The sequence below is a fragment of the Rissa tridactyla genome, chromosome 4 (assembly GCF_028500815.1).
Source record: "Rissa tridactyla isolate bRisTri1 chromosome 4, bRisTri1.patW.cur.20221130, whole genome shotgun sequence".
Classification (NCBI taxonomy): Eukaryota; Metazoa; Chordata; class Aves; order Charadriiformes; family Laridae; genus Rissa; species Rissa tridactyla.
In genome coordinates this window covers 41,443,606-41,460,072 of record NC_071469.1, presented here as the reverse complement: position 1 = coordinate 41,460,072, position 16,467 = coordinate 41,443,606, and the positions used below count along the sequence as shown (strand labels likewise).

General features: G+C 45.7%; 1 protein-coding gene across 3 annotated transcripts; it reads right to left on the bottom strand.

Annotated features, from left to right (window-relative positions):
- Positions 1–2,585: 2,585 nt before the first annotated feature.
- On the bottom strand, positions 2,586–6,612 carry SRSF5 (serine and arginine rich splicing factor 5). 3 transcript variants are annotated; one of them, XM_054200618.1, is made up of 8 exons: positions 6,494–6,612; positions 5,843–5,991; positions 5,588–5,658; positions 5,307–5,402; positions 4,882–4,951; positions 3,510–3,583; positions 3,077–3,187; positions 2,586–2,926 (listed from the first exon to the last, which is right to left on the bottom strand). In XM_054200618.1, exons 2-8 carry the CDS (start codon positions 5,966–5,968, stop codon positions 2,677–2,679), a joined length of 798 nt encoding a protein of 265 aa, XP_054056593.1. In that variant the 5' UTR covers positions 5,969–5,991; positions 6,494–6,612; the 3' UTR covers positions 2,586–2,676. The 3 variants fall into 3 exon arrangements, with proteins under 3 accessions (XP_054056593.1, XP_054056594.1, XP_054056595.1); XM_054200619.1 differs by having other exon boundaries at positions 2,586–2,923; XM_054200620.1 differs by lacking the exons at positions 2,586–2,926; positions 3,077–3,187 and having other exon boundaries at positions 3,575–4,603.
- Positions 6,613–16,467: the final 9,855 nt, after the last annotated feature.

Sequence of the window (16,467 nt, the reverse complement as noted above, 5' to 3'; positions counted from 1 at the left end):
TCTCAAAGACATCACTGAAGATTCACATAATTTCTCTAACACAGACCCAATATGAGGCGTGAAAGTTTCTCAGTGCAGGAGCCACCAAGACCCTGGGTGCAGCTGAGCAGCCCGTGGGTTGCTGGTCACTCCCATTCTCCAGACCCCACGCATGGTGCGGTGCACCACCACTGCTCTCCACGCAACAGAGCCCACAGAAACTGAACACGGCCGTGCAAACTGCCTTACTACGTCAAGTTTGGGGCCTGCAAGCCGTGCCTCTGAAATGACACAAGCCTTGAATGCTCCCCACTTTGTAGGAGTCAGCGAACTAAATACAACACCCCCTCAGGACACCATCTAGCTACTGTCACACCACAAATACGAGGTATGAGGGAATACCGGGATTAAGAGATCCCATGTGCTAAGTATGCGTTGTAACCTGAAGTACTCCATCTGAACTAAGATGAATAAACAGGCTTGTACCAAGAACCTCAGCTTCATCGCTGCAGAATCATTTCTGGCCAGAAGTCAACGTAACCCTCCGTAACGCAAAGCCTGGGAGCTTGTTCTACACCGAAAGTTTGCCACCACAACAGCCAGCTCCCCAAATAAAATGCAGAAATCTATTCATGCTGCTTTGCAAGGCAAGTCATGGGGTTTAGAAACAGAATTCGGAACAGCTATTTATAGAGGAGGTAGTACTTCATATTTAGCCTGAGGGAGGGAAGCATCTGAAATTCCACCCCTTTCCAATCATCAGGTGCCTTCAGCCACCCGGGCTCCTGTTGAGCCCAGGTGCCCAAGTCCCACTTGAGCACAGACACCCCTAGTTGTTCAAGTAAGCAGGAAGGATCGACCGACCTGAGAGAGCAGCTAACCTTGCAGCTAATGTTGCCCCTTTACCCTCCAGAGGTTAAAGCCCTCCTTCTTCCACACCTCTTAAGGTAATCCAGCATCTGAACTGCTAACCTCTGAGAAGCCTCCTGCTCAGAAAATGGTTTAGGTCATGAGGCACATTAAAGATCACCTAGTTCCAACCCCCCTGCCGTGGGCAGGGACACCTGCCGTTAGACCAGGCTGCTCAAAGCCCCGTCCAGCCTGGCCTCAAACACATCCACAGAAGGGGACATCACAACTTCCCTGGGCAACCTGTGCCAGTGTCTCCCCAAAGCAGACTAGTAATAATCCAATTAACTGTGTACACAGTGCCTGCTCCCGCACAGTTTGATACAGTGCCACCTTCAAAGGTCAAATTCACAAGGCACAAAAGCTTGTTTTCGCTCAAACACATTAACGAGAGCATTGCAACAGCACAAAGAAAAGGCAGCAGGGCCTGCAGAGACACCCGACGACCAACCTCCCCCAAGGCCAGACCTCGCTCCAAACAGAAGCGCCTTGCATCCAAAGGCCAGACTAGGCTCTAGAGATCTTTTTAAAGGTTTCAGTGAATTACTGGACTAGCTTTGTAAAACACTTTATAAGAAAACATGTTATTTTTTAAATTAAATTCTAAAGCTCTCTCTTGCAACATGGATGAGGGTTTGATAGACACAGGGATGGCAGAGGGTTGCTGCCCTGGTAAGGCTGCAGCACTCCCACCCACCAACTTAAAAATCCCTCCTCTTTCTGCAGAACGAGCACTAATGCCTATAAAAATGCTTTATCCACACCTCAATGTCCTCTCATACACAGGTGCACAAGAACACTAATGACATATGCCTGCTACATCCAACTTTTATATTCCATGCTTACTATCCAAACAGAGATTAAAACCTTAAATGACTTGGCTTTCTGCTATGAACTATGACAGCATGATTCTCCTTATTATCAAGGTCCTTATTTCAGGACATAAAGATATTTAAGGACAGAGCATGATGTACTTAAGAGGAACTAATTACTCCCTCACACCCAAAACACTCAACTACAGCTTTGCTGTAGACCCATCTTTAAGAAACACTTTAACGCTGTCCAACATGAGGCGCAGTCACAAAGACTTTATTAACAGTAAGAACACACCAGAAGCAGAGACATGTTTCTTTATACTTTATTTTAGCTATTTAGTTCTTAAGTATCAAGAATTAGGGTTCTTTATAGACTATTATTACCACAGGGCAGTGAAATGGGCATTTTCTTAGTGTAGTGCAAGTCGTATTAAATGAAAAGCTTTTAAAATAACATTTTATTACCAGTACCGACCAGCACTTAATCTGCTGACCTATAACTGAAACACCGGTTCAAAAGCACAAAAAAAAATACCCTCTGAAATAAAGCTTTATGTACAGCACATGTAGAGCTCTTAGATGCCTAAAGCTATTAGTTTAATTTGCAATATTAAACTAGTGTTCTGAGTTGCTATTCACAGTTCAATATACTGGGAATTAAGTGTTCAGATGATTTTTTTTTTTTCCCCTCGGAGTACAAAAAAATTTGTCTGCTTTAGTTAAAAAGAGCTCTACCAATATACACAAACTATACACTTCAGACATTCACAAAAATGTGAGCAAGAAAAGGGTTATCAAAAAACATTTAATACAATTAGTCAATAACCCTTCCCACCATGGTCCACATCTACAAAGTCCCCCCCATCCCTCCCCCCTCCCCATCCAAACCCTTCCCCCAGAAAGTCACATACTTACCACAAGTTTTTAGCAAGTATGGTTTAAAAAAGGGCCCCCAGGGCAAGTTACTTATAGTTCAGTTGCCACTGTCAACAGATCTGGACCTCGATCTAGACCTCTGCCGATCCACGGATGATGGGGATTTAGATCTACTGGAAGAACCACGCTTCTGGTTTTTCTCTGGCATTGGAGATCTACTAACTGATCGAGACTTGCTACGGCTCCTACTCCTTGACCTGCTGTAAGACTTGCGGCTGCGGGAACGGGAACGGCTACGAGACCTGGATGAGCTTCTGCTACGAGACCGTGACCTGCTTCTGGACCTACTGAGGAAACAAAGAGCGTCGGTGTTAGCAACAAAATGTCATGGGCCACCACAATAACCAGGCAATTCACTGGCCTCCAGTTGGGTTGCCTGGTCACTGACCGCAAAGTTTTCTTAGTGGAGCATTAGTTAAGAGAATAGAAATACATACCTGTGCCTTTTGCTGCCTTCAATTAGTTTGATTTTCCTTCCATTAATTTCTTTACCAGAAAGCTTGTCAATAGCATTCTTTAAATCACTGTAAGAGGCGAATTCAACCACCCTACAGAAACAAATAAAACAAAAACCAAAACACAGAGCTCACTATTACGAGTTGTATTTTTGATGACAGAGCAAAACATACTTGGGAAAAAAACAAAAAAAAAAAACAAATCCAAAAAACTCACACTGCTCAGTGTAGTCATTCCTTGCCATAACTCAAGCATGAACACCCCTCCCCAAATACCAGAGAATGCATTTTCAAAGGGCAGCTAAATTAAACCATGAACAGCTGCTGAGCACTGAAAGCAGCCAGCTTCCCTCCCCAAATATTGTGCATACAAATATTACTCTACAGTTTTCAAGAGATTATTTTAGAGACTTACCCTTCATTTAACTTAGGTCTGTGTGCATCCGCAAAGGTTACTTCCCCAGCTTGTCTCATGAAGTCTTTGAGATCCTAACACAAGACCAGTTATGTTATGCAAAGAAGTGATACTAATACTTATCTATATAAAAATACTTTAAAACAAACAAAAGAAACTTATGACTACTGAAAGAGGAGATGTTAGATAAATTACAAACATGGCAATTGCCATACTTGTATTCTATCAAAATTGAATTATCTATATCAGGGCACGAAATAAATGAAAAAAGCATATTGCTTTAAGCAAAATGCTCATAATCTGTCTTAACATTAAGGAAAATATCAGTCTACAAAGATTATATAGATTAAATAAGAAAGAGAGAGGAGAGAGAGAGAGAGAAAGAAATAAAAAAGTACATTTGTATATATACTGGACTAAGCGTGAAATACTACCCATATATTTTTGTACTATTTCAATCTCCATTTACATTAAGAGTCTTATACAGAATACAGAATTACATTTACATAACACCAATTATTTTGTGCCCCATATGTCATTAAAAATATAGTTTACTTTACCTTTATTAACATTTCCCTAGGCTAGCCAAGCAGCAAACTGCATTAAGCGACCGGAGGTACCGTCATGATATATGCCCGACTGGCTCTTCGCCACCCACTTGACGAACACTACCCAGTCGATGGAAGCCATTAATCGCACTGCCCTCCCTTATTAGGAGACTATTGATGGATCCAGACATTCTCTATGCTTGATGTTACCAAGGACCACTTTACTGCGATCAGGATTCCAACGACCACCTAATTTCGTATCTTTCAACTCTTTTCGACCGGGACCTCTTTATTCGGAAGCGTTACAGGAAGAACAGCTCTCAACTTAGGAATCAGATCTCGTTAACGCTCTGGGATCGTTGCAATGTGGCACTTTAAGGAGTGCATCGATTACGTCTAGACCGGCAAACACAGATCTAGAGGTGGCCAAGTGACATTGTAGGAGCTGACTGGAAAGTCAACCAGGCCCAACCAAGAGTGACCAAGACAGAACGATTAGGATAACCCACAGGCACTCCTCGTCATAAGGCCAACGACACAGATAGGCTGGCAAATAAAGGGTTTAATATGTGGTTAAAATGGATTTAAAAAACAAGAAAAAAATAAATATATATCCTCAAATATATACATTTATTATTAATATAAATTAAAATTAACTAATTTTCATTGAAAATATTTAAATTACATTATTTAAAATTACATTAATTACATAAACATTTTAAATAAATTATAATTACTGTTTAATTAATTATTTTACAAAATAATTACATTACATTACATACCCATTAAATGAAGTCAAAATAGTTAATCGTGTTTCAACAAACCTGCCAGCTGACTCGAGAAGACAAATTTTCTACTATGAGGCGATTTTCTGTTCTTACAGGTGGGGCATTTCTGTTTGGAAATAAACAATTGAGACTTTTATTAGTAATTAAAATATAACCACACATTAACATTAATAAAGGCTATACCAATAACCGGTATCAGCATATCACCATTACTGCCACAATTTAACTAGGGAATGCCCTGAGTAATCTAGGACAAGCATTAAGTACTTTGGGGCGGGAAGCATAAAGATGACAAGTGTATCTGCTAAGTTTTATAATCCTCGCTACCCTGCTGCCACATCAAATGATTTGACTAAAAAGGCAAATAACGCCTTTTAATATCTCATTCTAGCTCGAGTTCTTAGATCAGATGAGTCCACAGTATTCTTTTTTAAGCCATGTCAGTTCAAAGCTATACATACCTCCTGTCACTACGTGGACGGCGGCTACTAAAACGGTCAGAGTACCTCCCTCTGCCTCTACCCCTAGAGCGTGCCCTTGCATGCTCAATTGTAACCCTGGGGAAAAGAAAGAAAGGGAAAAACATATGTTGTTACATTTTTCTTCTTACACATTCCTTCATAGTTATAGAAAAAAAAAAATCGTTCAAAGTAACAAACTGTTAACACAGTGCAACTTAAAATTGACTCGCTTCCTATTTTAGGTAGCCAAGCTCATATAATCATGAAATAGGGTACCTCACCTCTCGCTGCAAAGCTCTTTTCCATCCAATTCATAGACAGCATCATCTGCGTCCCTTGGATCCTCAAATTCCTGCAAAACCACCACAACAAAAGCATAAAAGTAAAAAACAAAAAATTACACCTCTAAGAATGCCACATGAGCGTGTTAATAGCGTTATCTTTTGATAGCAGCTTTGCACACATCAAACGTGCGTGAGATGCGAGCGACCACCAACGGAGGGGGCCCGCAGAGCCCTGCGGAGGGGCGCACTCACCACAAACCCAAACCCCCTCTTCAGGTCGATGTCCCGGATGCGGCCGTATCCCTTGAAGAACCTCTCCACATCCTTCTCCCTGGCGGCCGGGTTCAGCCTCCCGATGAAGACGCGGCAGCCGCTCATGGCTGTGGGCGCGGCGGAGCTCGCTGCGGGACACACGGGCGCCCAGCCTGTCAGCGCCCCCGGCCCGGCCCACCACCGCCCCCCGGCCCGCTGACTCACGGCCCCGCCGCCCTCCCTGCCGCAGTCCCCTGCAGGCGGCCGGCCCGGCCTCGCCCCCGCTCCGGACCAATAGGAAGGAGTCACGTGGGACCCGCCTTAGCCTGCGCCAATGGGAACCCGACGTTTAGCCCGCAGCCCCGCCCACAACACGCCGACGCACCGCCCCCTCCCCCGCTCCAGCAAGGGGAAGAAAAGCGAACGCCATCGCGCCGACACAAAATGGCGGCCCCGGCCGCGCCCAACAGCGACGTCTACGGCCCCCACTCCGCGGAGGGCACCAGAGCGGGGAGAAAATCCGGCTGCCGGTCGGAGGCCGCCCGGCTGCGCAGCCGGAAGCTCCCCGCACCACCGACCCTACTCCTCCCGGCGCCACCCGCGGACGCTCCACGAGGAAGCCCCCACGCTCCCCCAGGATCTGTCACGAACCTGGGCTGCGGGCCTTGGTGCGGGGCGGTCGGCGCTGGGCTGGCGGGCGAGTGGCTCCCTCCTCCCTGGGCGACGGCCGGCTGCCGACTGCCGCGCCGCTGCGAAATGGAGGCGGACCCGCGCACCGCCCACCCGCCCCACGTGACGCTGGCGCGGCGCGGCCATTGGCGGAGGCGGCGACCTCGCCCCTTCCCTCACGGAATCTGGGTCAGGGCTGGGGAGGGGGGATGGCGAGTCCCGGCTGTGCGGCGCTGCTGCTCCGGGGCACGGTCCCGCTCGCAGCCCTCCCGTAGGGCCAGTGGACCGGGGCCTCAGCCCGGCCCTGCCTGCGGAGGGGTTTTGGGAGCGGGCGCCCTTCGCTACCTGTTCCCCCTCATAACCCGGCCTTTCCCGAGACCCTCCCCGGTGCGCGGAGGGAGGACGGCCGCTGGTGAGCTCGCCTTCGCTTGTCAGCCCGCCCGGCCCGCGTTAGGTAACCGGCGGCGGTGCGCTAAATCTGCCTGTTGTGGGAAGAAAACTGAGCGTGGCGTTAATGCTGGTCCGGAGCCTGGAAAACACGGCGTGTTCCTTCACCTGGAAGCCATTTTGAGAAGGGAGCGAAAGCACAAACAAACCTGGATTTTCAGGGTTGCGTAGCACAGGGCTGTCATTCAAGCTGAGGCAATGGGTTAAACACAACCATCAGGCTCTTTTATTCATACAGTACATAACAGACTAAAAACTGTGCTGTGCTTGTGTGCCAGGCAGGCACAGGAGTGGGCAAGGTCTTGCAGGAACAAGCGCTTCTCTCTTGGTCATGATGAGCAAAGAATGAGAGGAGAAAATTATGTAAGGAGCACCTGATCTATTTGCATCCTCATTTGGAATCAATTGTGTAATGACAAGGTAGAGAGCTGAGCTTTGTTTCTCTTTTACATAACTCTGCAAAATTTATCACAGCTTGGCTTCTAGACGATTGCAGTAGAGGCAACAGACTATCCCAAGGGTCATTCAAAATGCAGAAGACATCTGGAAGTTGAAGATACACCCACTAGTTTTCTAATACAGACGGAGATTGCAGCTCTGTGACTGTCATTGCCAGATTTGCGCACTGCTGGATCAGCTGGCTTTACACAAAGAGTTAGGTGGCAATTATAGCTATGTGAGGTTGACCTGTGGATGGTATGACCCTTCTGATAACATTTCCCTGACTTGTCACCTGGAGTCCTGCACTGTCTCAAATGCCAACCCTTCCTCTCCCCATTCTCCTTGAGGACTGTGAAATGCCATCTTTGTTACACCCAGTGTCTGTTATTAATCAGCTCTACGGGGACAAACTTCTCTTTTTCATGCTTAGTGACTGACGTAAATTTCCCTGAAACAATACCACACATGATGCCCCTGACCTCATAGCTTTATATGACTGCCCCCACACACACTCCTCAAACTGCAACACCGTGCACAGACCCCAAACTGGGAAAGTTATTTGTGCAGGCAATGATGAGAAAGGCTACAGTGTAGCTAAAGGTTTAGCAACACCGCCTGTTTTTCCCTTGGGTTACAAAGATGCACACTTCCCTGCTTCCAGCCTTCACAGTGTCTGGGTCCGGGAGAAAAGCAAGAATGATGCACACGTGCAAGAATCCACAGTAGAGCGAGGACTCTGAGCAATGAAAGACAACACTTGTGATTATCCCTGTGGATCATGACCTTTACCTGCTGAGAAAAATACATTCAGATGTGACGTCTAACATTTAATGCTGCTAATTTCATAATGAGTTACGGTGCTCTAAAAGGTGCCGTGGGAACAGACAGTCGTGTTCCCACCAACACTGGGACTCTTCTGACCGCAGTGAGCTAGTTCAGAAACCTAAACCAGCAAAAACCAGCTCTGGAAAAGGCAGGAAGCAGATTTCTGGTGGTTTAACTCCCTGAAAACCAGCTTGCAGTGGGATAAAAACAAGGGTTAGCGCTGGACAGAGAGGAGGGGAAGGGTCAGGAGCACCCCATTAAGGAAAACCTGTTCATTTTAGCAGTGCAAAACTGCAGCCTAAAAAGCATTGTCCTTGTTACTGCAAGGCAGTTATATCCTCTGCATCTCATTTTCAGACCACTGGGAGGAGAGAAGCAAAAGTCAGGAGGGGATCCAGGAGACAAAAATCACTCTTTAAAAGGTTACTGAGTTACCCAAGGGTGTTACCAACATAAAGGTCACCCGCTCTTTTACTCACATGGTCTTCCCACATCAGCTAAGGTCATCAGCAGGCACATCTGTTGCCTACCCAGTTTCTCCGAGTTTTATATTAACAGGAAGGAGTATTTCTCCCTTTGGCTTGAGGCTGTTTGAAGACCACGTAAAACTTGTTAATATTCTTGCTGCTGGCTATCCCAGCAATGTCCACACTGCTAACTTCCTTGCAACTCTGGGCTGCTGAAAACCACAAAAGCAGGCTGAAATTCCTCAAGTTAATTCATCAAGGTAACTAGGTAAATACAGTCAGTATTTGGAAGTGGAAAGGGCATGAAGCAGCAAAGGACTGTATGAAAGTCCTAGCCAGCCACCATTACTATCTGATACTGCTTGAAGAAAATAGTCAATAGGGATTCTCTCTTCACTGTCTCTTCCAAATACGAAAATTAGATGTCATCAAATTAAACTAATGAAGTTCAAGTTCAAAACATGCAAAAGGAAGTGGCTCTTCACCAACTGGTAGTAGACGTCTGGCATAACTTGCTGGAGGATGCTCTGGAAGTTTATATGGTTTCACCCAACAGACAGCATTAAACCAGTGAGGAGGAGGGAACAGGAGAAAAAAAAAAAAAAAAAGAGGAGGAGCAAGAGAGAGGAAAAAAGAGAGGCCCCAATTCAGAGACTCTACCTGCCGTTGCTGAAGACTCTCTGCAAAGACTACTGCCCCTTGAATCCACGGTGAAGCTGCTTGTATAAGCCATACAGCCAAAGGCTCAGCACTTGCCCAGTTCTGCAACAGTTCTGTCAATGAAGGCAGAAATGTAGCTAGCATTGTCTCCTGCTACTGGTGAATGTATTTGTTATTACTTTCACTATGGTTCTCGATGTTAATCTCCTCTACCTTTCTTTACTTTCTCCTTTTCTGTACACTTTTTTACTTATGCATTCTCTGTCCTTTTTTCCCAAGGCTGTGAACTAATGTATTTCTGTTACTGCTAGACCAAGTGTAGTTCTTTTAAAGATAGCTTTGCAAAAGTCTCAAGGAGATGGCAAAAACTAAAAAGAGAATTTAATCTTTGAGCACCAATTGTTTTGCTTCAAAATATTTGGAGAAAGAAAATGGAAATTGACGTAGATATCATAGAATAACAGACACTCAGAAATCACTTTGTCACTGGGTTTTTCTATTTTTCCACTTTTCAGGAAAGCTAAACTTCTCAAATTGCTCAAATCCAAATATATAGATTTCTCATATGTTAGTGTCAGGTCGAGAGTCCTTGTCCACCAACCAGAAATAGATTTAGCTGTAGTACTTTTATTTTTTTCACTTGACTGTAATTCGGAGAGCAACATGCTGCCGTGGGGCTGTGTCACGGAGCAGTCAGTAGAGTTGGGGAGCCTTGTCTCAGGGCTCCTCTTCCACAGTCCGAACAGCTCCTCACTGCCTAACCGGCCTTGTTTCAGCTGGCTCCTGCTAAAACCCCTTGGATACCATTCCTCACACTCATCTTTCTGAACCAAACATAATAATTAACATCCTATTAATTATAGCTCAGCAGCAGTATTCAACTGATCCCAGAGGTACCTTATGGTAACAGGAGGATCTGTAGCTCATCGCCAAAGTTGCAGACCTTAGCTCTTAATTCGGGTGAGTCTGTTATTCAGGGCTGTGCTGATGGCTGTGGCTCAGGAAACAGCTGTGGAGGCAGGAACCAATTGCCTCCTCTTCCCTAGGATATGGGGCGGGCACTGCCTATGTCTCTGCAGCTTGACACTGCGTGAGGCAGTTAAGGGACTTGACAGCAGAATAGGGCATCATCCCATCAGATCACATCCCAGTAAACATTTAATACCGATAAGGAATTACACATTTTTTACATCATCTAGTACAAGCAAAAAAGTTTAGGTTAGGTTTATGTTTTTATGTTGAATTTATGCCAGCTGCAAGTAGTACCTGGTTCAACATGAAGCTTACAGGTAGAAAGTGAAAAAGATTTTTTTTCTCCTTGGGTTAATATTTGAATCATCAGAACAAGTTTACACCAGCTCAGTGTGTTTACTGGTAGACACTGAATGTGAACTTGTGAGGAAATCTCACAATGCCATGAAAGCAAGCTGTAGATCACTACAGAAACACTTTACTGGGTCAAAGCTAGTTATAAACCTTCAGAGGGTAACAGGAGAGCTTCTGTAGGATCATGTGTCCTTCCTTGGCTGGCCCTTTCAGACCTTTCCTGAAAGCCACCTGAGCCCCTTTCTGATTTAACTCAACATTAGACATACCCCCTAAAATGCAACCACTGTACTTGTGGCCAGGGTCTGCCGTTACTTTTCGAAGCAGCTCAAATCACGCCTCCTCTTTGTTTTGAGAAACCATCTTCTTTATTTACACACACCCAGGGACTGACATCGGCAACCGTTTTGGTTTTCAGCAGGCGGCAGACTGCAAACACTGGGCGTGTCATCTTCACCTTTTGCTTAACTGAGACCCAGTATTCATCTTAAAAAGGGAGTGAAGAACATAGGTCATAATAGGGGTAGAATAGGATGAAGAAAGTTTGCATATTCTCAAGTAGCCAGTGCTTTTAATCCTAAAGAAACTCACTGAAGTAAGTCATGAACCATCACTAAGAAACATCTAGCATCATCCTGAGCACCTAACTTCCTGGTGGTGGGGTAATTTTTTGATTGGCAAGCTTAACTTCAAAGGTCAGAAAGGCAGTAGAACAAAAGGTTAAATCATCAGTTTATAAGCACTTTCATTCAGTAAACTGGTAAGCTGCTCATGCCAACAAGGCAGGCAATCAAGAACAAGCTCTTTCAAATGAATCCAATACTCCTTATTGGAATAACTAAGCTAGCGGCCAAGGGGAATAAAATAGAGATGTGTTAAACCTGACTGTAATAAAGATTTTAGTCCATTTTCTTAAGCAAACAGGAAAATGCCAAAGTAAAATTCATTGTATGCTGGAAGCACAACTTTTTCAATCTTTGCCTTCAAAATAGCTCCTTGACAAACTTGGGGACAATTCCTTTGTGGAATCGGGGAATCTCTTCTTAGCACAGGACCATTCAACATTAATAATTTGTTAATCAGATTAGAGCATGCAGTGTTAAAACGTACGGATGAATCAGCCTGGGAAGAGTTTCAAATGCTCTGAAGACAAGAACAGAATTCAAAATGAGTCTCAGAAACCAAAGGAATGATTCAACAAGAAGATGAAATTCTGCAAGAACAAGGGCACAGAATGTTTAGGAAGTCTAATCCACCAGTACAAATATCAGAAATACCCATTTAGGAAGTGGCAACATCTATAAGTAGATAGTAGTAAGCTGAAGTAGATCACAATCTAGACAATAACTCAACAAATACACTGGCATTGCAGAAACAGGGAAAACCTATTCTGGGATGTGGCAATGGAGGGTAGGATATTTAAGGGACAAGTGATGATCTACCTAATGACAGGAAGGTAAGTAAGACTTAACAATGACCTCAGATTTCTTATGGCACGGTACTACTCCAACAGGCATGTGGCTGCCACACAGTTCATGAAGAGCTTTGCGATATCTTCAAGAAGTAGAGGTGGAACCCTTGCAGAAGGCTGAAGCGTTATCGGTGCTGTAAATGTCTTGTTATGTTTATATCACCTAACTTTCACCTGCTTTTCAACTCTGGGGAGGATGGTACGTGTCCCATCACTAGTGGTTTTATTTCTAATTTTTAGGCAACTGTTAAATTAAGCAAAACCAACATTAAAACAATATACCACATAATTGCACAATCCATGAAAACCGTCATTAAGCTGTAATCAAAAAAGACTGTTTAAATTAGTTGTCACATTACAGGGGTAACGTTACACAGGTACACAAAGTAGAAAGGACAAAGCTTACATATAACTACGGCATCTATATGACGTCCTGGTTCCTCCGACCTTCTGATAGATCTTGCTGGAAAAACTGCCATTTCACCGACTGTTTAACCACCCAGCAATTATGCCCAGCATGCACAGAATTTTTATGCCACTATAGTTACTTTGAAAAGGTATATTTAAGCATTACGACTCTTTGAAAGTACTCACCCTGATACAGAGGTCTTTCTCTTCATACTGCATACAGATACAGGAATGCGTGGTCTTTCTATAGGTATGATTTGATGCTACAGTCAGTTCAATGGCAGTCTTGGTTCTGGAGGTTTCTGCTCCCAGCTTCTCCCACTTGCTGTTTTCTCTCCTTCAGTTTTACCAACTCAACTTTCAGGGCCACTGTAATACCAATTCTTTGGGTTTTTTTAACCCAAACTGTCAATCACTCCTCCCCCTTGACAGGGGTCTGCCGCCAGAGGAGTAGTAACCAGGTCCACATCTCACTGTAACCACACCAGAGAATTTAACTCTAAAGTGCTCTTTCCCTGCTGGGCACCGTGCCACCACGTGGCGTCAGGCTTTAAACCATCCTGTGATCCAAGCGACAGGTATAACAGCACGGAGCTGGTATAATGAGGGAGGATGCCGGAATTCACCCCTCCCCTGGCCCATAACGATAGCCACCCAAGCCCTCAAGAAGACAACAATTCATACTTTGAATATTTAACTTTCAGCCACAAATGCTGGAAAAGTTGTCCAAATGAAAGATGAGATTCAGCAGATTTTGGGTCATACTATCCTCAGACACGGGCTCTTTCTGCAAGAAGCACTCCATCAGCACAGCAGGCGTTTGGTGCTACAAAGCGCTTTCACCTGCAGGGATTAAGAAGTGATTTACACCAGCACATGTATGGGTCGAGGTGGGACAGCCCTCAGTGTGCAATGGCTGGAAGGTTCAGAAGAAGATTTCACATGCATTTCTGGATCCTTAAGCAGCTGGCTTTGACTGAAGGGTGCTACTCACTGTGTAGACTTTAAAGGCCAACCATGGGGTATGAGGGTTGTCAGTTCGTGCCAGGTTCAACCTCAGTGTGCAGCGAGCCGCTGTAGCCCAAGGTCACAGATGTCTCCAGCATCACCTCCCCTTCTCCCTCACCTCAGTGGGCCTCTGAGGGGCTGGTTGTCACCCAGCTGGGGCCAGGGGAGCACAGGCAGTATGTGGAGCTGTCAGCCCCAGCCTCCCTCAGCCGTTTACTAACATGGCTGGATCTGACAGTAAATTTCTAGCCAGGCACTAGGTTCACATGGAGAGCTTTGGCATCTCAGCCTACTTCCCAGACCCACGTCTATCTGGGTCTGGTGTTTTCGGTTAATTATCTGCCATCCTGCCAACCTGGTGCCAGAACTTAATTAAACTTTCAGCCTCAGAGACAGAGGGTTCCTCTGGCTCGGAGTTTGAGCTCAAGGACCACCACGAGGCTATTCTGCGTGACTTGCCCACTCCAGAGGGGAAGGCAGCTCAATTCCCAGACCTTTCACCAGCAGCACCGGCGCTGCCCTGGGCTCGCCAGCACCGTGTGCTGGGCCTGCCAGAGTGCGGCTGCTCCTTGCAGGGCCAGAGAGGAGCAGGGCTTTCCTGCTCCGGCTTAGATAACAAATGCGCAGTCAGGCACCCCGGGCTTGTCGGGAGTCTGAAGAGAACGAGGGCCAGGAGCGCTGGTGTCTAGTTCCTGCCAGTGAATCATTATCTGTTTGCATTAGCTTTGCTCTTTCCGCAGGTCTCGTTCCAAAGCGCCTGCTCGCTTGGCACGGGAATCGGTGTCACCTCCCAGAAGGAAATGTCAGTGGCACAGCTGCCTTCCCAAATTCTGCACTCAGATCAGTGACTCTGCTACTTTTTCAGCATTGAGCTGAGGATGTCCGTTTTGGTGAAAATAAATTCTTTGTTCATGTACTTTTTGGGCTCTGCTCACAAACACAATGGCAAAAAAGCCTACTGTTTAAATTGCATTTTAAATTATTTTAGGAAGATTAAATTCTTTAAGAAATAGGCACATGTTTTATTTGTTCTTCCTCCCAGACCATTCAGAGGCACATATTACACCTATTGCTCAAGAATTAAGCGTTCAGACACCACAATGTCCTGACCATGTGTCTGCCAGCAACAAAAGACATGATTATGCAGATCTCTTCTCTATTTGGCATCATTTCTGCAGCTCTGAAGCAGCCAAGGCATCTCTCCTGCAGCCCCCTGACCTGCACAGTGCATTCAATAAAGCCGCATCAGATTTTCCAAGGGTCTGACTCTGCTACACGACCCTCCAACATCCCCAATTGCTAATTCCCAGCATATGCACCGGCAGAACAGTTTTATTCTGTTACTGTTGCCAAATTCAAGCATCGGGTGGCACGTAGGAAAAGCAACAGGCCCAGGATTTTATTTCTGTCAGGCAGAAAGCTGGCAGACACAGAGCCTGGCAGGCCCGTCCATCACTCAGTACCTGCCCCAGCTCCTCGCCAGCACCTCCTGCCTTTCCTAAAGCACAGGAAGGTACGTCCCCTCCCCGGCATACAGACAAGTCTGGGCTTCCGCTGCTCCCTGTGGGAAATCACTTCAGTTTAACAAATGACACTACAAGGAACGTTTTTTTCCTGTTTAACCCGTATTTGCCTTCCAAAATTCCTCCTGTCACGTTGAGTTGCAAGCCCCTTGAGCTAGGCTAAAGACTCCCTTTTCCTCCCTGAGGACTGTTCCCTTTGGATGGTAATGTCAGCCTTCCTTAGCCATCCCTGCTCAGCCGAGATACACGTATTTGCCCTTTTCATCTTTTCTTGTAAGTCCTTCCAGCCTCTGATCATTTCATCGCTCTTGCCTGACCTTTCCTCTGTGTTCCTGCACCTTCGACTTAACTGCAATACCGCTGATGAAAACGATAAATATCACGCTGCTGGAATATGTGGCTGCTCCCCGAGGTGCCTCCCACCCCTCCTTCCCATCTGCTGGTGAGACTGAACCTCCTGGCAGCCCGGGGGGAAGGGGGGGGGGGCTTTTCTTCAGGCAGGGCTGAATTCACATTACAAGGCTGACCCAATCAACCTCTGTGGCTCTGGGCTGCGCTGCTGAGAGAGCAAGGAAAATGGATTCCCTGTCCGGTGAAAAAAGCTCTCCATGACCTGTCCGACTGAGATGGAAACATGGACATCAGGCACTGGCTCTGGCAGGCAGCTTCATGGCGGAAGAGTATGGTGACCCAGGGGAAACACTGCCAGCCTCCGCACACCGTGTGTAACCTGGTGTGACAAAGCATCACAGGCAGGGAGACTTGGAGCTCTCCTGACAACTGCACTGGGGCTTCATGCGGTCCTATTTTGGGTTTGTTTTTTCCCCCAAGGCTAGGAGAGAAGAAAAAAAAAAAAAAAAAAAAAGGAAGGGGGGGAGGGGACTCATTTCACTCCCCATTTATAGAAAAGACAACTTTAATATGCTTTTGTGTTTTGCCTAATTATTTTCACACTCAAGAAAAAAAAAAAAGGGTTGACTTTGTGGTTAAACCACCAGGCACCCCGATTGCAAAGGTGAACGTAGCCATGGCTGTATAATAGCCGAGTGCTTGGTGGTCTAGGCTTGAGCTCTAGTAGATAGGTAGGTACGCAGGTGAAAATTCAGGCAAAATCTGCCTTGTGTGAGTATGAAACATGAGCCACAAGCCAACGTCACGCAAGCTTCTGAAGGAGGGAATAGAGGCCCTCACCAAATGGCTAAGCTCCATTTTCGTTATACGTGCTTTTAACTTCACCAGCTAAATGACACACTGGCTCACAGCTGCTTTATTTAAAGTTTCATTGATCTGACTCTGTTGGGAGCTTATAATGAATACCAGACCCCATATCCCTAATATTTTCTATGGAGACAGGCAGAAGGAAAACACTTTAAACAAGGC